The sequence below is a fragment of the Choloepus didactylus genome, chromosome 2 (assembly GCF_015220235.1).
Source record: "Choloepus didactylus isolate mChoDid1 chromosome 2, mChoDid1.pri, whole genome shotgun sequence".
NCBI classification, from domain to species: Eukaryota; Metazoa; Chordata; class Mammalia; order Pilosa; family Megalonychidae; genus Choloepus; species Choloepus didactylus.
Window position 1 is genome coordinate 108,341,881 of NC_051308.1, and position 20,629 is coordinate 108,362,509.

Sequence of the window (20,629 nt, forward strand, 5' to 3'; positions counted from 1 at the left end):
CCTGTCTTGACTCCTAGGCTGTGTCTAAGTGTTTCCACCCCCATGCTTTCAGAAAGCTCATGCTCTCCGTATTTCAGGAACAAAAACAACCTTCAAGTTGTAAAAGCCTATTTGCAGCAGATGGAGAAGGCAGCAGTGCTGTGGGAAAGGAGATAGCGTATAGGGATTTTAGGTACACTGGGCAAGAAATCCCTAGCCATCTCAGTCTCCCCAAATTCTACCACCATGAGACGTTCCCAGTGCACAGCTCATTTATCCAGACCCACTAATTGTTAGGGAATTTCCAGTTTGCTTCATCACACCCAAATTCTTCTACTGAGTTTCAGAACAGTAATTACATTCTTAATGTAAAAATTCTGTTGAGTTCTACTGGGATATAGACATTTCTCAATATATCAATTCAGACTCTAGCCAGGTAGAGACCTGTTTATCTCTTAATTGTGTTTACTCAAGTCATCCTTTGTGACCCTAATTAGTCAGAAAAGCAGCAGCAGAGAATCCCCAAGAGTGGGATGGATGAGAATATGCAGGAAGTCTCTATACTTTGGTTTCTGGCCCTCTGTAGAATACAGGGTCTTTGGAGGTGACAGTGCTGGCTCTAACTATGACCATTTGAGCTATGAGCCAAAGGCTACCAATTTCAGTCTTCCAAAAGAAGCTCTCTGCTCGCGGTCATCATGGTTTCTGAGTTGACACAGTTACTAAGTTTTGCCTGGGTGGTGTAAGAATTTGAGGAGTCTAATGATAATGATTCTTATGATAATTTTTGTCAACATTTATTGACCTGCCGTATCTACAATGTGCCATTCTCTGCTCTAAGCACTCTACATGTATTAACACATGCCATATTTATAACTTCATGAGCAGATACTATAAGATTATGTTCATTTTACAGATGAGGAACTGACCCAGACAGTTTAAGTAACCAAGGTCACACAGCTAGAAGGTGCTAAGACCTAACTACAATTTTCATCACTTACCTAAACCCCAAAGGAACACGCAACCAAATATCAGACATTTACATGTAAGACACAGTTCTAAGTACTATGCAGAAAATGCAAAGGATATATAGATAGTTCATACACTCAAAGAGCTCATGATTAAGTCACAGATATGGGTAGCCCACTCCATGGCGCTTTAATTTTGTTCCTTATTTCATTCACCTACATAGTAGGATTTTCTAACTAGAGAAGACCGTATGTCATCAATGCTATCCTCTTTTCTTTTTTTAAAACAGGGCCAGCATCTTCAGGCCCAGTGCAACCAATTTACTAGTTCATCTATCAACAGTTAGACATGGCTAGCAGCATATCCAAACTGGAAGCCAACTTTTCTAACAACTGATGGTGATGTTTCCATGTTCTCCGTGGCAAACAGGACATTAAGGTGTTATTGGTGCAATGTACAAAACAAAGTTTACTTCTTTATCCTAAATTTTTCTTCAATTCTCCTTCAATTCCCTCTCTCTTTTTCACCTCCCCCACACTTATTCTTTATTCTAATTTATCTATCCTGCTCCCTTTCTTCTGCCTCCGGAATGAAAGGAAGCTTAGACAACACTCAGCAGTACAGGGGTGGGGATGAAGATAAAACTGAACTGCTTGAGATCCTTTTATCATTAACGAGTCTTAAAGGAAGAAAAAAATGCTTTAGACAAGATACTTGTAATTGCTTGTGTAAAAACAAAGGGTAAAATAAAAAGAATGTGGAGATGTATCTGAATGACTTAGGGAGCTTTGTAAGCTGCCTAGATCGGCACAAATTAAGACTAAATGCAGAGTAGTGGAGAAAGCAGGAAAGTGGTCATATTCCCAAATCACTACGGGGAAAAATGCCAAAGCAATGCGCTTCAGAGAAAGTGTCACAACTTCTTTTAAAAGTACGTGAAAGGAGAGTCTCCCCCTGAGTACCTCTTTGTTGCTCAGATGTGGCCCTCTCTCTAACTGAGCCATCTCGACAGGCGAACTCGCTGCCCTCCCCCCTACGTGGGACCCGACTCCCAGGGTTGTAAATCTCCCTGGCAATGCAGAATATGACTCCCGGGGATGAATGTGGACCCAGCATCGTGGGACTGAGAGTATCTTCTTGACCAAAAGGGGGATGCAAAATGAGACGAAATAGTTTCAGTGGCTGAGAGATTTCAAATGGAGTCGAGGTCACTCTGGTGGACATTCTTATGCACTATATAGATAACACCTCTTAGGTTTTAATGTATTGGAATAGCTAGAAGTAAATACCTGAAACTACCAAACTCCAACCCAGCAGTCTGGACTCCTGAAGACAATTATATAATAATGTGGATTACAAGGGGTGACAGTGTAATTGTGAAGACCTTGTGGATCACACCCCCTTTATCTAGTGTATGGATGAGTAGAAAAATGGGGATAAAAACTAAAGGATAAATGGGGTGGGATAGGGGATGATTTGGGTGTTCTTTTTTCACTTTTATTTTTTATTCTTGTTCTGGTTCTTTCTGATGTAAGGAAAATGTTCAGAGAGAGATTGTGGTGATGAACGCATAACTATGTTATCATACTGTGGACAGTGGATTGTATACCATGGATGATTGTATGGTGTGTGAATGTATTTCAATAAAACTGAATTTAATAAAAAAAATACAGCAAAATATTAACAGTATATTACAAAATAAAGATTTTCTTAAAAGAAAAAAAAAAAGTACGTGAAAGGGCCCTTTCTTAGATGACAGGAAACTCTCTCTGAAGTCTGCTTGTCCTTTCCATTGGGAGGGCCATCCTCTCTGGGAGGTCGCGGGGCCCTTTTCTGGAGAAACTGGGGCCGCCTCTCAGCGGTCTGGAGGTGGCTTTATCCCGCGCCTGGGCCGTTCCTGTGGGGACTGCAAGGTCCCCTCCCGCGACAGGTGGGACTCCAGGGGTGGCGTCTGGCAGCCCCGCAAGCCCCAGCCCCGCCGCACAATGCCACAACCACCCGCTCCCCGCAAGTGCCGGGATGTCGGGTTCAGCGCTCACAGGCCGCGCAGCGTCCAGTACCCCCTCTGACTGCATCACTCTCCCCGGTCCCGCCGACCCCCGAACCAGCGGCTGACACGCACCGCTGGCCGCGTATGTACGTAACGTGCCCCCGCAGCGTGACGCACGCGCCGCGCCGGGGCGGATGCACGGGATGCGCGGCGGGAGGAGCGCGCGTTGGGGGCGGAGTGTGGGCGGAAGTCGGCGTCTGCGAAAGGGAGAAAGGAAAGGGAGACGCGGCTGGGTGCGGCGCGGCGAGGCTGGGAGACCAGGGGGGAGGGCACCGCCTCCTCCCCCGCCCTCTCTGCTGAAGATGGAAGTGACGAAAGCAGCCGAGGAGGTCACTTCCTGCTGGGGTGGATGAGGAGGAGCCGGAGACGCCGTGGAGACCGGACCGAAGACGCACCGTGCCGGGGAGAGGTGAGTCCCGGCCTCGCCACCGCCGCCGCTGATAGGCCCCTCCGAGCAGGCCCCCCGGACCTCGGCGGGGACGGCGTCCCTGGGGTCGGAGATGCCCGCCGGGCCGTGTACCAACCCAGGCGGGCCTCACCCAGCGCGGAGGGCGGAGGGGGCCTCCTGTCTGAGGAGCGACGGACACCTAGGACAGCGTTGGTGTGGTGGCTCCCCGGAGCCCTGAGGCCGTGGGGCGAGAAAGGCCCGGCCGTGAGGCAAATAGAGAGAGGGTTCTAGGAGCTGCGGAACTCGTCACCAGGAGCTGCAGCAGAGGGGGAAGCGGGGAGCGGGGGGAGCACAGCGCCAGACTGCGTACCTCGTTCATCGGGGAATGGTCGCAACCTCAGGAAGGGAAAGGGGCCTAGAGTTTGCGAAGTTGAGTCCAGTGGTTCTTTGGACAGTGCGTCCTCGGAGTGAATTTTTGAAAGCGTGCAGAGGCCTCCGGGGCTGCTGGCAGGAAGGCCTGTTGCAGGAGAAAATCAGGGAGCTGAGTATCAAGAGAGGGCTTCCTGAGGAGGTCATCGTTGCTGCAGGGTTTGGATCCCGGAGTCGTAATGACCAAAGGAATTTCTGTGGCGCAGGGCAAAGGCCCCACGATCTGGCAGAGCAGTCTATTAAGTAGTTAGAGGCCAGGGCAGCTAGCTTGCTGGAGCGGTGGGGAAATTGGTGTTTTTCCTCCCTCATTGTCACTGAGATGGGAGCAGCCCGGAGAGGAAGCTCCAGCCCCAGCTCTGGTGCTTTGTTGTTGTATATCTTGTGTGTGTGTGCGTGCATGTATGTTTGTTTTCTCGTTCCTTTGGGGTACTTATCTCATCCTTGGCCCCTGGTAGTATGATAGGCTGAAACTTGCTGGTCTCCTTATTGTGTATAGTGAGAAAAACGTTTTAAGGGGCAAGAGGAATTCTAGGTTAGATAAAATTTCCAAGATGAGGAATTTGTCCCCACCCCACCCTGGGGCCACCGTATGCCTGCATTCCCTTGAGACTCTTGCTAATGTGGATGCTGAGGACCTATCACCACCATTCCACCTCCCAACAAAGAGGGTGTATCTGCCCTCTCCTGTCCCCAGCTCCCTCTGGAAGTTTAACCTCTCCCTCCTTTTTGCTAAATGACTGACTGACACAAAGGTACTTGCTGCTAGGAACAGGAAATGTGTTGAAGAACTGTTAATCTGGATGGAATGAATTGAGATCACACCAAGACTCCCTCTGAAGGTTCCCGGAAATGCCTGCTTTTTTGCCTTCCCTTTAAAGGGAGAGAAAAAGTAATATTTTTTTTCTTTTTTTCAAAAAGACTTTGGGTGGGTGGGCGGGTGTTTCTAGTATAGAGTTCTAGCATGGGTTGTTTATTTCCTGTAGTCCAGGGTATTTTTCAAGGAAGAGAGGACAGTTTCTGACTGGGAGGAGTTTTCCTTCTCCCATCTCACAGAATTCAGTAAAATAAATCAAAATCAGATGTTCATTCCTGAGTGGGAATCAGATGGATTTGGATTTTTTTCACCTTTCTTTAAACTGGTACATCTGGGTGAACTCAGGCTTATGTATCTTGGCATCTGGGCTATCTAGTAATAGAAGACAAACTGTTTGACTTGTTTTGGCTGCCTTTTTGGACCCGTTTCATTGTAGCCTTCCTTTTTCACATTTGAAAGGCTGATCAGGAGGAAGAAAGCAAATATTAAAGACAGTGTTTACAATTTGTGGTTTAAAGTCAGGTGAGAGATAACTATGGCTTTTGAAGCTGATGACCTGAGGACCATCATTTGATGACTTGGGGATTAGCTGTATGGAGGTGACATGTTTGGAAGAAAGTTACATAAGGAGAAAAAGGGAAAAGGAAGGTTGGGAAAGGACCCTGCCAGAAAACCTTGGGAAGATAATAAATCGCATCTGAAAGTAATTGTTGTGGCTTGTGTCTCTCAGCAGGTGGGTGAAAATGAAAGCAGGCTGTAGCATCGTGGAAAAGTCAGAAGGAGGTGGAGGTGAGCAGAAGTTAATCAGATCTAATATGCCTGGAATGCCCCTCAGGTTCCTTTTCTGCCATCTGGGCTCTGTTCTCAAGTGCCAGACCATGACTGACAGCCTCTTGCCTGGGTGGACACTGCTAAGACAGTTGTACATTAGTTTCCTATGGATGTGTGTGTATCATGTCTGGTCACCACACCCTTTTCCCAAGCTTTAGAGTCTCTTTTCCTGTTACAGCCACAATTCCAACCTTGGGGGTAAGGAGTGTACATTTTGTTTTCCTAAAACATTAGTTTATTTTTCCTGTTTGTTCCCTTTGGAACGTTCATGTCCTCATAGAGCGTAGGCGTGGGATTTAGTAATAAATGAAAGGGTAAGAGATTGGGACACCTGGGTGCTGCTGCTCAACTCTTACCAGATTTAAGGATTGCCACAAGGATAGGTAATTTCCGTTTTGCTTTCCTTTCCCCTGTTGTGGTTAGCCCCAGATAACTGAAACAGTGTTTATGGTATGTTTGCAAAGCACTCTAAAAGATTCTGAGCCGTGGAATGTGAAGTCAGGGATACTGGCATGAATGTACATGGCTCCTTGTTCCTGCCCTTTTCACATTAAAGGATATCAGTTTCCTGACTGGGCCTATAAAACAGAGTCATCCCCAGGCTCCCGGCAGATCCAGCTGTGGCACTTCATCCTGGAGCTGCTGCAGAAGGAAGAGTTCCGCCATGTCATTGCCTGGCAGCAGGGAGAGTATGGGGAGTTTGTCATCAAGGATCCAGACGAGGTGGCCCGCCTCTGGGGCCGCAGGAAGTGCAAACCACAGATGAATTATGACAAGCTGAGCCGGGCCCTCAGGTAAGGGAAATGATTCCCAAAGCCGTGATGTTGACAGATTGGAAGGAGACTAAGTTTGGCATATGTTAGATTAAAAACAGTATCAAGTGATGGAAGACTACACTGAGTGAATAATGTGTAGCTTTAAAGTGGGAGTAGAAAAGCTGTTGAATATGAGTAGCACAGGCACAGGAGGAGAGAAGGCATAACTTGGGTTATATGTAGGAGAAAATTTGAACATGGTTGGCACTGGGTCCTGACAGACAGCTGATTCTGCCCTATCGTGGGTGAGAGTGTATGGTGAAACATGGTTTGAAGCTTATTTATAATCCAAGGGGTTAGTTGAGACTTTTGTGTTGAGAATCTATTAGAATTTATCTTCTTTAGGCTTTACTAGAAGAAACAAGAAAAGGGGTGAAGAAAGCGCACAGAAGAAGGACTTACAGTTAGCTCAGTGAATGGCACTGACCTAACTATTCAGGAATTATGCTTGTGAGTTTGGTTGTCAGTCCATAGTTTGCTTGACTGTCACCTTCCAACATGTCTAGAGATTAATCATGTAAACTTTCTGGGGTTCTCTTTTCAGTCTTTAAATTTCATGAGTTTAACCCCACAGGGGCCAGAAGGGAGGCAGTTTATATCTGAGCTAATAAATAGATTTAAGGCTAAAGGTTCCAATTACCTTGAAGTTCTGCCTTTCTTCATTCTTTGTGACTCTGAATGTAAAATCTCTACAGCAGCTTTGCTGGAGCCTCTCACATCCGTTTGAGTCTTTGAAGGTAAAACAGGCCAGGCTGGCTGCTGTTTTCCAGATAAGGGTATACCATTGTTTGACCTGCCACTATAAAACAGTTCTACATTCCTTTGTCTGTACCTAGAGCTTCGGTCTGCAGACTTAACCACATAACGTCTCCCAAGAGACTTGTCTGCCCCCACCTGGGCGAAGCAGAAAAGAGAAACCAGGCAGCTAGTGACATAGTGGGAAGAGGAAGGAAATGGACTGTTGAATTGAAATTTTAGAGTAATGAATAAAGGTCGTTGGGGCTAAGATAGATGATCCGGATCTTAAAGCAAGGTCGATTTTGGAAAGCCCTAGCCAAAGACTAGAACTTACTTAAAAATTAAATGGGAAAAGTAAGTTTAGATCTCCCAGCCCTAACCTGAGGACCAAGCCGCAAAATAGTGATAGTGGTGTTTCTAAGTAACAGAACAAGAATTGTTATTTTGGTAGTTTCCTAAGTGTATCAAAAGCTATTGATAGCTAGATGGTAAATTGACATGCATTTCTGTTTTTACAGATATTATTACAACAAGAGGATCCTTCATAAGACAAAAGGCAAAAGGTTTACTTATAAATTTAACTTCAACAAGCTGGTGATGCCCAACTACCCATTCATCAACATTCGGTCAAGTGGTAAGATGTAAACTCTCTTGGTGGGGAATGAATTTTGAGTTGGAAAAAAAATTTTTTAGCCCAGGACTGACACTTGACATGCTTAAGGGGATTTTGGAAACACTAATGTAATGCGATCCCTAGATTGCCTCTATGTTCTTGTTCATATTTCCGCATTCATCGTGTAAAAGGAGCGATAGCCATACAGCATCGAGATAGATTTATTTGGTTTTTTTATTGGGTTCCCTTTTCTGTCTGTTATTCATAATCTACTAAATATTATTGCACTGTCCTCTTTGGGAATAATGTTCCAAAGATGTCTGTTTATCTTTAAGTTCAGGATTCAGAGTTTTAGCACCATACAAGCCAAGTGACACTTTCATAGAGTATAGCATGTTTCTACAAACACTTCCGATTTTCTATGAAACTTACAAGCTCTCTGTCCCTTATCAAGTGAATACCATCAAAACCACAGCATCCTTGATCAGAGAAGGGGAGGTTCGCATGCTTGCAGTGAAAAGCAGTGTCTTTGATCTGCACCAAAAACTCCTCAGAGAACAAGGCTCTGGGGTTACTTGACCTCCTCTCCCCTAAGTGCAGCAGGGCGTCCCCTCCAGCCTCTTGGGGTTACAGCTTTCCATCACAGCTCCTCATAGAGATTTTACGTCTGCCTCTCTCTTTATGCAGGTTTATTTTTTTTATCAGGACAGTTGTAGGTTTACTGAAAAATCAGGCAGAAAGTACAGAGTTCCTGTATACTGCAGAAAGTTTATTTTTATAAATCATGCTTCTGCCCAAGAAAACGGATTGTATTTAACAATTTTCTGACTAGTCCATCAGTACCCTGTTTTGCATTTTATTTTAAGGCAAAGCAAGCTGATCCTGATTCTGCAGCAGTACAGCTTCTCAGAGAAAAGCTGGAAGAAAACTGAAAAATAAGAGCGGGGGTGTGGCTGAGAGAATATAATGCTGAGATCCTTTGCAGATTACGACATACAACAAGTTAGGGCCGTTTTTGCTTGACTGTGCTATCATTACAGTTCCATCTCTCCTGTAGCCACTCCCTCCTGTCCCTGGGGCATGCATTTAAAAAAAAAAGTGGTATTGGAATGCATCTCGCTAATTACAACCTGTTTTCTTTCCTTGTGCCTGGGGAAGAAGCGTTAGGAAATCAAACCTGTTCTGGCCACTGGAATCTTGTTTCCTCTATTTCCCACTCTTGCCCCCTCCCTGTACACCTGGGAAAGGGATTAGGAATCTAAATGGGTGTACTAACAGTTACGAAGAATGTATTGGTGCGCCACACCCTTCTACCACCACCACCACCCACCCCTGCCAAAAAAAGGCTTCATTGGTCTTCTTCTTCTGTCTTTGATCCATTTTTGTCTGTCAGAAACCTAGAAATCCAGCCACTGGGATAGCCTGGAATGGAGCACTCATTATCCCTTGGGAGTAATAGGGTTTTCCAGGTCAAGTTAATCTAAACCCTCACTCTTTAAGTCAGACTCTGGACCGGAAACCTAACAGTAGTGGCTAGCACAGATTATTCTGCCTGAAGGCGACTAAACCAACATTGATCCTTAACTCAAGATGATAATCAAAAAGTCACAGAGAAAGCAAAGTAATTGACATTTCTTTTAGACATACTGCTTGGTTACTTCCATCCTGGATATAGATAACTACAAAGAACTGGAGTTATGAGTTTATAGAGATGTTCTACCCAGACAGGCCAAGTGTTGTAGGTTAACTTTTACAAAGACAAAAGAATGTAGCATTTACCAGACTTCTACCTAGTGGAGGTTCTTTTGCTTTGTGTTTTTGTGAATTATCTCATTCAGTCCTCCCAGCCCTATAAAGTACATGTCTCGTTATCCACATTTTACAAAAGAGAAAAATAAGGATGAAGGCAGCAAAGTAAAAGATTGATCTGGGTGGGTTTAATAAAGTAGGTATATGTTGAACAGTTTCTCAGGAAACAATCTCAGAGATTGGGCTGTTGAGATCTAGCTCTTATTTAATAGATGATACATTCCTCCCCTGCCAGTGACAATGTGTTAAGTCTTAGAGACAGAAACAACAAAAAGATTACAGAGAAGTTCTTTCCTTCAAGGAGAGAGGAAGAGATACATGATTTAATACAATGTGGAAAGTGATAAGCGCCCTGAGAAGTAGAGCTGTGGTGCAGATTTAGATCCTGGGAGCCAGAGAGATCACCTCTAGATGGTGGGTTGATACAGTTGAGCTGTTTTGGTCTGTTTGTTTTAAAAATAAAGGTAATACCTTTATTTTTACCTATCCAAATAGTACAAAAGTTGATAAAGTAAAAAGTAAAGTGAATGTTCTCTTTTTTTTTTCCTTCCCCTCTAATCCTACTCATTGTACTAACATTTGGATAGTGTCGAAATGAATAGTGTCAAAAGCACCTATGCATACAGTATTTCATTTTATCATTAAAAGCATCCTATAAAATCAGTTGTTAAATATATTTTAATATTTACTTGCATTTGCATGAGAAACATTGGAAGAATACAGAAGACACTAGTAAAAACAGTTACCTGTTGGGGTGTGGGCAGAACAGACCAGTTCAGGGACAGACTTGAGACCTCTCTGTGCTTTCCACTTCCCCAGCCTGGTTTTTTATTTTTATTTTGAAAAACTTAAAACTTACAGAAAAGTTGGGAAAAAAATACAGTGAATGCCTATATACCTTTATCTGAATTCAATAATCATTAACACTTTTTACCACATTTGCTTTATCTCTTTCTAATTACGTATACTTTTCAAATCTTTTGAGATTAAGTTGTAGACATCATGACACTTTACCCCTGTGTACTTCAGCATGGATCTCCCAGGAACAAGGATGCTCTCCATAACCACAATACCATTATCACATGCAGGAAGTTTAGCTTTGCTCTGATCCAACATGGTACATGTTCAAATGATATGTGCCTTTTTTAATTTTGATTTTTAAACTATGAAAATTATTATCTAATTAAACTCCTTTAGTAAATCTTGCATACAATTTGCTATATGCTGGTACGGTTCTCTAAATAAGGCTTTATAAATATTAACTTTTAATTCTCCTAACATGAGGATTGGGCCTCTGATTATACCCATTTTACAGATGGAAACTGGGGCACAGAGACGTAAGTAAGCTGTCCAGAATCACACATCTTATAAGTGGTAGGGTAGGGCCAGGGTTTGAACCTAAGCAAAGGCATTTCCATTTTGCCAGAGGTATAAAAGATTCCAGTTTGTGACTTGCACTAGGCCACAGGGTAGAATGTGCCAGTTCTGAAATTCAAACCCAGATTTTCCATCCCTTCTCAAAGTTCATGGTGGCTCCATGAAGGTGGTCTTCTTTCAAAGCATTACTATTCAAACTTTTTTTTTAGCACATTTTTTTTTCTCCCAAAGAAAGCTTCAATTTGATATCTCAACATATAAAACGTATGGATACTCCAGTTAATCAGAGGGGAGGGGAGGCCAGAATGCTACCTTCCCCGCATTGCTTCTAAGCCTTACCTTCCTTGGCTCCCCCTGCATACATTTGGGAAATGCTAAATATCATAGCTCCTTCTTGCTGTGTACCATCAACATGTGTAAAGACTGAGAAGTCCTGTAGTTAAAAAGATTCATTTAACCAAGCATTTCTAAATTGTTTAGGATGCAGGACCCCCTCCCCATATTACACTTATTCAGTATAATAAGTATATTCAGAACACATAGAAGTGCTTTTTGCTTTTGAATAGATGTGCTCTTAATATTAAAAGATCTGGAAGAATTTTAAAAAGGATTTCAGCCACTGTAATAGGCTGATAGAAGATACTTTTCATCAGGACCCTCTTGGCTCTACTCAAATCATACACAAAGTTATCCATCCATTTTTCCTTATTGTAAGATAACCCCTCAGTGACTTAAAAAAAAAAATTCCATTTTGGAGAAATGCTGTTGTGGCACAGTGTTCCTCAGTCCCATGTCCTAGAAAACATATCTTGCACATATCAGCCAATTCCAGGGTCATATCCAAGGATGACTCCCGTATACCAAGAACCTTTTTTGTTTCCTCTCCTTGTTTGCCATCCTTGCTTTTATCTTGGTTTTTAGTTTTTCTTGTTTTTTTTCTTCCTTTTTTCCTTTTCCCTTAGTTCTGCCTCAGTGTCAAAAGCGCCTCTTGATAGCGTTAAGTGATAAAAGCACCCACACCTCCCAGGTACCCTCAGGGTCCCTAAGGCCTCAGATGGTATACCTTTTTATGCCTCCTTTATCAGGACCTTTTCTGGCTGTTAGAATTTGTGAGCCTCTGAAGTTGATGTGTTTAGGACAGTTTGGTTTTGTTTCCCTTAAAGCTTCAAATTTTAGCAAGTGAACTTGGGAAAGGGAGGAGTAAGTCCTGGATTTTATCCCAGCCTCTTCAGCTCTTGAAAGCAAGGTGGGAAGAGATATCATTATGTAGAATTTTTTAGAGGAATATGGATTTGGAGAAATTGAAAAATATTTTCAGTTTCAATCTCTGAAATAATGATTGTATCAGAAATGATTAAAGATTTATATACAGTCTTACATTAAGGTCTTTTTAATCTGTTTATTAAAATGTGATCTTCTTTATGTTCATATATGTGAGGTGCAGGGTCTTTGGGTTTTGGATACGTTGCTTTACATATGTGCTGTTTCCAGTTTTGTTTGCCATTTGTTTTGGTTTGTTTGCTTGCTTTTTAGGAATGGCCAAAATTATGAAGATAAGAAATGGCTATTTGCAGAGTTGAGAAGTGAGACAGGTGATATATGCACAGTATTTAGAGTTGCAGAGGAGAATGTGCTTGGTACACATTCATTCATTCTTCTGAAACTTAGTGAGCGCCTAATTGTTAAGACCAGGACTGCTGAGAATAAAGTTACGAACAAGCGAATGTCTCTGCAATCATGAAATTTGTATTTTAGAATGTAGATAAATAAATACTATTTCAGATTGTAATAAGTACAGTAAAACAAAGTAGGTAAGAGGCTAGAGAAAGATGGCAACTACATTGAATAGAGGAAGCTAAGCAGCAGTTACTAGGAAGATGAGGAACTGTGGGATTAATTCCAGCTGTAGTGCTTGTTTCCTGTTGCTACTAAACATTTTACCTCCTTAGCAATAAGTAAAAGTGATAACAGTGAATGACCAGACCATTAATGCCACCCTGTGTTCTTTCTGCCATCACAGGTGTGGTTCCTCAGAGTGCGCCACCGGTGCCAACAGTGTCTTCCCGGTTCCATTTTCCACCTCTGGACACCCATTCTCCAACTAGTGATGTGCAGCCAGGGCGGTTCTCTGCTAGCTCCCTAACTACTTCTGGCCAGGAGTCTTTGAGTAATGGGACTGACAGAAAGGCAGAGCTTTCGGAGCTGGAGGATGGCTCAGCCACAGACTGGCGCAGGGGCGTGGATCTCATGCCCTCCCGGAATGCTGTCGGTGGAGGCGGAATTGGTCATCCAAAACGCAAGCCTGACCTAATGCTTCCTCTGTTCACTAGGCCAGGGATGTATCCTGATCCCCACAGTCCCTTTGCTGTCTCTCCAATCCCTGGCCGTGGAGGTGTCCTTAATGTCCCCATTTCACCAGCCCTCTCCCTGACTCCCACCATCTTCTCCTATAGCCCCTCACCAGGCCTGAGCCCCTTCACCAGCAGCAACTGCTTCTCCTTCAACCCTGAGGAAATGAAACACTACCTTCATTCTCAAGCCTGTTCTGTGTTCAACTATCACCTGAGTCCCCGGACTTTTCCCCGTTACCCAGGGCTCATGGTTCCACCCCTACAGTGCCAAATGCATCCTGAGGAGTCAGCCCAGTTTTCTATCAAGCTGCAGCCCCCACCAGTTGGGCGGAAGAACCGGGAGAGGGTCGAGAGTGAGGAGTCAGCACCTGTCACTGCTCCCACAATGGCTGCAGTCCCTCCAAGAATTAAGGTGGAGCCTCTCTCTGAAAAGGATCCTGAGAGTCTCAGGCAGTCAGTACGAGAAAAAGAGGAGCACTCTCAAGAAGAGGGCACAATGCCAAGCCGGACCATAGAAGAGAAAAGCACCATCTTTGCCCGCCCAGCCGCACCTCCCATCTGGCCCTCTGTACCCATTAGCACCCCAAGTGAAGAACCCCTACAGGTGACTGACGACAGTGAGGACAGGCCTGGTAAAGACTCCAGCGTACCCGAGAAGAAAGAAGATGCCCTGATGCCCCCCAAGCTTCGATTAAAGCGGCGCTGGAATGATGACCCAGAAGCCCGAGAGCTGAGTAAGAATGGCAAGTTCATCTGGAATGGGTCAGGACCCCGGGGCTTGGCAGCAGCAGCTGCTGATGCTTAGGACTGGAAGTAGATTGGAAGCTGTTTATATTATAATCAAATACATACTGTATTTATGTAGCAAGATTGGGGGGGTGGGGGTGGGGAGGGAGGGAGTTAGGCTGGTTTGATCATTCTAGGGGCATAGACTTGTATTTTTATGTTTGGGGGATGGGATGGGAATCTCTTCTGTTGTAAATTAGGTGCGATACAAACACACTTGTTTTCCTGGTGAGTAGGACAGAGGGAGGGTATTGAACTTAAAGGAGAAGGAGCCTCCGTTTTCTCTTGAGGCTTACACTTACATGACAAGGAAATTCCTGAAAGGACCAAGGTACTTTTTGGTCCCCAATAGTTTAGGTTCTAGATATCCTTCTTTCTTACTGTATTTATATATGGAAAGCCGTTAATGAATTTATTTTCTTCTCACTGCTCTGAGAGACATTTACATAAAAAGGAAGATGGTGTGGTTGGGAAGTTGAGCAGTGAGAGATCGTTAATAATAAGTATTTTACCTGAAATGTTTCTTTATAATTATTTCAGGGGAGGAATAAGAAAATCACAGTCTTGCTTGGTGGGGAGGGGTATTCAGATGTTGCATTTTGTTTTGTTTTGGTTGTTGTTTGGCCTTTTTTCTTCTCCTTTAAAAAAAAAGTTTTCAGGAGCCATGAAATGTGCTGCCAGTTAGAGTGGGGCTGGGAAGGCACAGGAGCTGTCCACCTCTCAGCTACATGGTTGAGACAGGAAGCCCTGCTGTGAGTTTCTTGGACTTTTCACCTACTTCACCTATTAAAGAAGCCATGAGGAATTATAAACTCTTGTTCAGGGAAGAAAGAAGAGGGCAGGAAGAAATAACCCAATGCCTTTAAAAACAAAACGAACAAAAATCTTCATTTTTCCTTTGCCATTCTGGGTTTGGGGAGCCAAACCAAAGTGACTGTGAGCAAGTTCACTGAGAGGCATGACAACATTGTTGAAAACGTCTTTCCTTTATGTCTGGTTCTCTTACCATTTTCTGAAGTCAAGCCTTAACAACAAACATACTTTAACATGATACGGGTCTGTCAACCTAAACCTGTAAAAGGGCATGGACAACTTTTCAGATAGTCTGGGAATATTAAGTTGTGGTTAAATTTCCAGCTAGCATTTAGTTTTCCCTTCTTGATATTATTGTGGGATGGGTAGCAAAAGGCAAGATTGTGGGAGTTAAGGGTAGATGACACCTGAAACAGACAGTAGCTGGGGGTACAAGGGAATGTTTGAGACTAAAGGAAGAGGTGAGCAGAAGACAGAGAAGACAACCAGATGCCGAAAGGCCTGGTATGAATAAGAGTTGGTGTCAGTCCTGTTGTGGTGTTGCCATTCTTGCCATACCCATTTCCATAGATTGTTGTGATTCTCGTGATCAGTGGATTATCCTACATGAGACTCCAGATTATAGACACTGGGGAATTTTTTTTTTCCCCCAAGGGAAGTTCCCTTCCAACAACTTGAAAGGAATGGGAAAGTATTGCTCTTATGTTGAAGCTAAGGGGCCTGGACTCGGGGCAGAAAGAATGAAGCAGCAGCCAACTGTCTGTGTGTGCTTGTGTACCTGTGTGGTGTACGTCAATATCTGACCAGCTCAGATTTGCCTGGGCAGTGGGGAGAGAAGAAATAAATACATCTGATGGGGGGAAGCGGAGGGGCTGGGGATGGTGTCCAGGAATTGGAGAAATTCCTGACTCCATCTTAGCCTGTGAGATGCATTTGAGGGTTGTCTTTCAAATGTGGGGGCTGTTTTTTCTTCTTTAAACTGGAATGCATGCATGAAACGGGCTAAGGCAAGGCTAGAGCAGGTGAATGAATCATTAGATGGCCTGGGATGGCTTTAGTTCATCATGCCATTTTTTGGCAAGTGTCCTGCTTGTTTGATTCAAATTCCATGAGTGACTTATCTTCCCCCAAAAAGGGATTGGGAGAGTGGTCCCTAGCAACTCAGGCTTTGGTCAGGCTGCAAAGGGCTCCCTATTAAGGCTGCCTTCGGTTGCTGTGTTTTTTCAGTTTCTTTCTCTGCACCTCGACTTACCTCTGAATCAGAAAGCTAGCCCAGGCAGGTGGAGGAGGGACCTCTGCTTGGCATTGCCCGATCTAACCAGGGAGGCTGGCCAGCCACCCTCTGTCCCCTACAGGGAAGGACCAGCAGGTGTCGGTATGAACTCAGGAATAGAAATATGAGGCCTTTAAAATAAGAGAGGAAGAAAAAAAATCCATGACGCATACCTGTAACCCCCTAGAACCCAAGTGCCAGAATTAATTCCTAAATGCTGCTTCTGTTTGAACAAAAAGTCACTGCTTTTGAACTTGAAAAAACACTCAAGAAATGTTCAACTCCATGAAAAATGTTTTTTTGGCTTTAAAAGCTTTTTGGTGTTTAACTGTTTCCTTAGATTGCCATTCCACCAGTAAACTGTTGGTTGATTTACACTGCACACTGGGGGTGGGGTGGGGAGAGGTTCCTTATAGAGATCTGAACTGGGGCTTGCTTAGGAAGTGGACCAGGGAATACAAAGGTCATTGGTATTTCCTGGGAAAAGGAAGAGGGAGGGAGTTTTTCTCCCTCTAACCCACTCCTGGCAGCACCTGTCACCAGCCTGGTCCAAAGCCAGGCTTTTCTCTTTTGTGAACATCTCATCATTGTCCAGCAGCAAGTGGGAGAAAGGGGGACAAAACTAGATCTATTTTCTCCTCCCCATTTTTTCCCAAATTTTGCTGTGCCAAATGTTTAAAACTTTGCAAATAAAAATCTTTTGAAATGTCACTAATCAAGAACGTTCATGTAAACGGCTTGCTTTTTTAGCTACAGGAAAATAACCTCTAGAGATCGCTCTTAAGGGCATCCAGCCTTGCTGAGCTCACCTTTTATTTGTTGTTGTTTTTTGTTTTTTTAAACAATAGGTAGAAGTGAAAAGACAATTCACCAACTCCCTTCACCCCAGTTTTCAAGCTGTACTGCATTAAATCTAACTCACTAACTTAGGGAATTTTGCACTCAAGTCCTCCATGGGCCAAGGAATTTTCACAAGCATTAAAAAAAATCATCAAAATATCACTTCTCAACAAGCGGGTAGAGTCAGTTGGCTGTTTGTCCCTTGCTTTTTATTTATTCCATAATTATGTTTGTGCTTTTTGTTTTGTAAACAGTAATGAAACATTCATTTTTTATTTTGTTTAAAATTTTTCTGTCAAATCTTGGATCCAGTCTTTCAAGAACTGTTCCATTTTTATTTCTTTTTTGAGGGTGGGGAGTTACCAGTTAATTTGTTTTTAAATATTCAGGCATTCTTTGAGTTATAAAATTGTGATGCAGGGATTTGTGAGTGAGATATTCACATGTGAAAGACGGCTTCATTAGTTATCCACTTAAGCAGAATAAAGTGTGTATATGTACATAAAATGTAAGTAATCTTAACTCCATTGTGCAGTGCCTTTTAGATGTTCCTCTTTCTATAAAGTCTTCAAATTTTTGCATATATATATTATATATATATATGATGTAATGTTATAGAAATATATGTATAATATACATATTTTTTTCCAGGGGTATCTGATAGCTCTGTATTTTGTTATGGAAGTTGAAAGAAAAAAGTATTTTACCTCAGAAATTAAAGTTAAATAAAAAAGTACTTTTAAGTAATGTTTGCGGAGTGTTGGTTTTGTTCATGAAAAAGCAGTATGCAGTGAGCCAGGGTGGTCAGGCCACAGAACTTGCAAGTCAGTGCCATTTCACCCCACACGCACCCTTTTTTAACCTTTTAATTGAAATAATTTCAAACTTACAGAAAAGTTGCAGAAGTAATACAGAGAACTCCAATGTGCCCCCTACCCGTATACTCAGAAGTACCAACTTTTAACATTATGCTACATTTGTTATATCTATATTTTAAACATTTGAGAGTAGGTTGCATACGTCATGCTCCTTTACCACTTAATATTTCCAAGTCTGTTTCCTTAGAACAAGGATATTCACTTAGGTAACCATATTAAGTACAGTTATCTATCAAGTCCAAGAAATTTAACATTATCAGGCGTCTATATTCCAAGTTTTTTCAGTTGTCCCAACATTGTCCTTTGGGCATTTTCTTTTCCATTATTTCCAGCCCAGGTTGATATAATGCTTAAATTGTCATTGTCTCTTAAGTTTCTCTTTTTAAATTCTGGTAACATGTACTACAGAATTTCCCATCTCAACTCCCAACATCCAGCTTAGTGGCCTTCACCACCATCACCAGCCCCACACCCCCACTTTTTATTCCTATTGTATAGGGGCCAATGTGGATGGTCTCTGAACCGTTTTGGAAAATGTCACTTACCTTGGGTCAATGTCTGCTGCCAGGTTGCTGGAAGAGCCTTGAAGGAAAACCAAAGCCAGGGACACAAGTTGGGAAATGAAAGCCACATACTGTTGATTCCATATATAAAAAATGTCCAGAACGGGCAAATCCGTAGAGACAATGTAGGTTAGTAATTGCCAGGGGGGGGGTGGGAGTGACTGCCAGTTGGTATGGAGTTTCTTTATGAGGTGATGAAAATATTCTGGAATTAAATAATGGGTATGTTGCACAAAACTGAATATAATAAAAGCTGAATTGTACACTTTAAATGGGTAAATTTTATGGTTTATATGAATTATGTTAACAACAAAACATGGCATATCAGTACTAGGAAAAACCTATTCCCCAACAGAAGACAAGAATCCAGGAAAGGCAAAAAGGAATCCTGATGGGGTATTGAATATCACAAAACACACCCTAAGAAAAATGGTGCATTTTAACCATGGGAGATGAGGCAAAATGACATTCTCAAGGTCCTAGTATTCATAGAACATTCATAGAAATCACAGCCAGGTGTTAAATTTGACTTCTATTTAAAAGTACCATGAATAGTCAGAAGGACTGGAATTAATGAAGAGGGCTGAGTCTGAAAAGGTGAAGTGGGTGGATTATGAAGGGTCTTAGAAGCCACCTAGAGTGTGCAATTTATTGTGCTAGCTGTGGGTATCCTTGGGTTTTATTCTGCTCTCCCCAGTATTTTATAAGAGTATGAGCTCAGCCAGTGAGTAGTATTGAAGGCCACAGCCCCAAGAAACTTAACTGCTCTGTCAAGTTAACATCTCTCTTCAATAAAGCTATTTTAACTCATTTAGGAGGGGAAAAGTGAAGTAGCAGGGACTGTCTGCTTGATTAACACCCTCAAGCAACACAAGTCAAAAAGCTGGGAATGGCTTGGATGAGACCCTCCTACTGGGAGAACCTTCTGCTTCTCCCCTCCTCATGCCTCTGAAAGCAAAAGGAGACTTATTTTAGGAATGAAATTGGATACAGTTTTGAGATCAGGATCCCAGGCATCTGATTCTGCCATCCAAACTGAATACTGAGTGTTTAGAATAGGATGGTGATTGTTTGAATTCTGAGCAAAGGGGAGAAAGTGATGGTGAGCATGGGGAAGTGAGGAAAGAGATAAGGGGCCGGAGGTGGGGGGGGGGGAGCACGTGAGGTGGGGGTGGGGAGACGAGGGGAAAAGATGAGTCTTAGAGCCCTTCAAAGGGAGTAGGAACTAAAGCCTGCATGACTCGCCATTACCTCTCTGTGACAGTCCTTAATATGGCTTAGAAGGCCCTTCATAATCTGGCCCCTGAATACCCATCCAGCCTGGGTCTTAGCCCACACATCCTCCCACCCCACATGAAGCCTAAGCTGCAGTCACAATAGCAGCCAACAGTATAGAGCAGTTACCATGTGCCAAGGCACTTTTAAGGGCTGACATGTATTAACTCATTTAATCCTCATGACAACCCTCCAAAGTAGATGCTGTGTATATCCCATTGAATAGAGGGGAGCACTGAGGCACAGTGAAGTTAACTGAGATGATCAGGGTTCAAACACAGGTAATTGTGCTTGGTTAAGGCCACTCTGCCCTAAGGCCTCTCGGCCATACTGAAGTACTGGCCTAGTCTGTCTCACTCTGCCCGAACACCCTTCTTTCCTCCACTTCCCGGCCAGTGATTACATCTTATCCTTCAGAACCCAACCCAGATGTCACCGCCCCCAGGGGCCTCTCCCAGGCAGGTCAGGGCCACTCCTCTGTGTTGGAGAGCAGCCTGTGTTTACCTCTGTATCATAGCCCTCCCCACACCGCGTTGTCAGTACAAGGCTTGTCTGGCTTCTTTCAGGACGGTCAAGAAGCTGAGGGCGGGCGCCAAGGGCTGGAGCAGGGCTGGCTTCATCTCCCTTTCTCCCGTATCTAGCACATTGCCTGGAGCCAAAGGAGGTTTGATAAATGTTTGTTGAACAAATGATGAGCAAGAAATATATGCAGGCGGTTTGACAGTTGGGATAGAGAAGAGGGAATGAAGGGTGGGGGTGTTGCAGATTTGGAATGTGAGTTCAGGCTGAGGGATGAGGGGAGGATGACGGGAGGATGACATTGGTCAAGCTTCCGGGTGTTGAGCCTCGCGGCTCTTGTTCTAGCCCCAGCTGCCTCCCATCTTCCAGGACCCTGAGCCAGCAATTATCCCCTCCCTCTCCTCTAACTTCAGTCCCTCTCCGTCCGCTCTTTCTGCTGTACCTGTACCCCCTCCCTCCTTCAAATCTGCCTCCTCTCAGGGTACACACAGGGCATATTTGCCAAGTATTTATTTACCC

General features: G+C 43.5%; 1 protein-coding gene across 3 annotated transcripts; it reads left to right on the forward strand.

Annotated features, from left to right (window-relative positions):
* The first annotated feature begins 3,312 nt into the window (after nucleotides 1-3,312).
* Nucleotides 3,313-14,028, forward strand: LOC119526519 (ETS translocation variant 3). Of its 3 annotated transcripts, none has more exons than XM_037825652.1 (5): nucleotides 3,313-3,407; nucleotides 5,360-5,418; nucleotides 6,017-6,254; nucleotides 7,532-7,647; nucleotides 12,833-14,028. In XM_037825652.1, the coding sequence occupies exons 2-5, from the start codon at nucleotides 5,373-5,375 to the stop codon at nucleotides 13,966-13,968; spliced, it is 1,536 nt and encodes a 511-aa protein (XP_037681580.1). In that variant the 5' UTR covers nucleotides 3,313-3,407; nucleotides 5,360-5,372; the 3' UTR covers nucleotides 13,969-14,028. The 3 variants fall into 3 exon arrangements, with proteins under 3 accessions (XP_037681580.1, XP_037681582.1, XP_037681581.1); XM_037825654.1 differs by having other exon boundaries at nucleotides 3,325-3,407; nucleotides 5,363-5,418; XM_037825653.1 differs by lacking the exon at nucleotides 3,313-3,407 and adding an exon at nucleotides 3,728-4,704.
* Nucleotides 14,029-20,629: the final 6,601 nt, after the last annotated feature.

Bases quoted from the DNA above. Each gene is read 5' to 3' on its own strand.
- LOC119526519 (XM_037825652.1), top strand. From the start codon at position 5,373: ATGAAAGCAGGCTGTAGCATCGTGGAAAAGTCAGAAGGAGGTGGAG. The intron at 6,255-7,531 runs GTAAGGGAAATG...CTGTTTTTACAG, and splicing joins AAGCTGAGCCGGGCCCTCAG to ATATTATTACAACAAGAGGA. The intron at 7,648-12,832 runs GTAAGATGTAAA...CTGCCATCACAG, and splicing joins CATCAACATTCGGTCAAGTG to GTGTGGTTCCTCAGAGTGCG.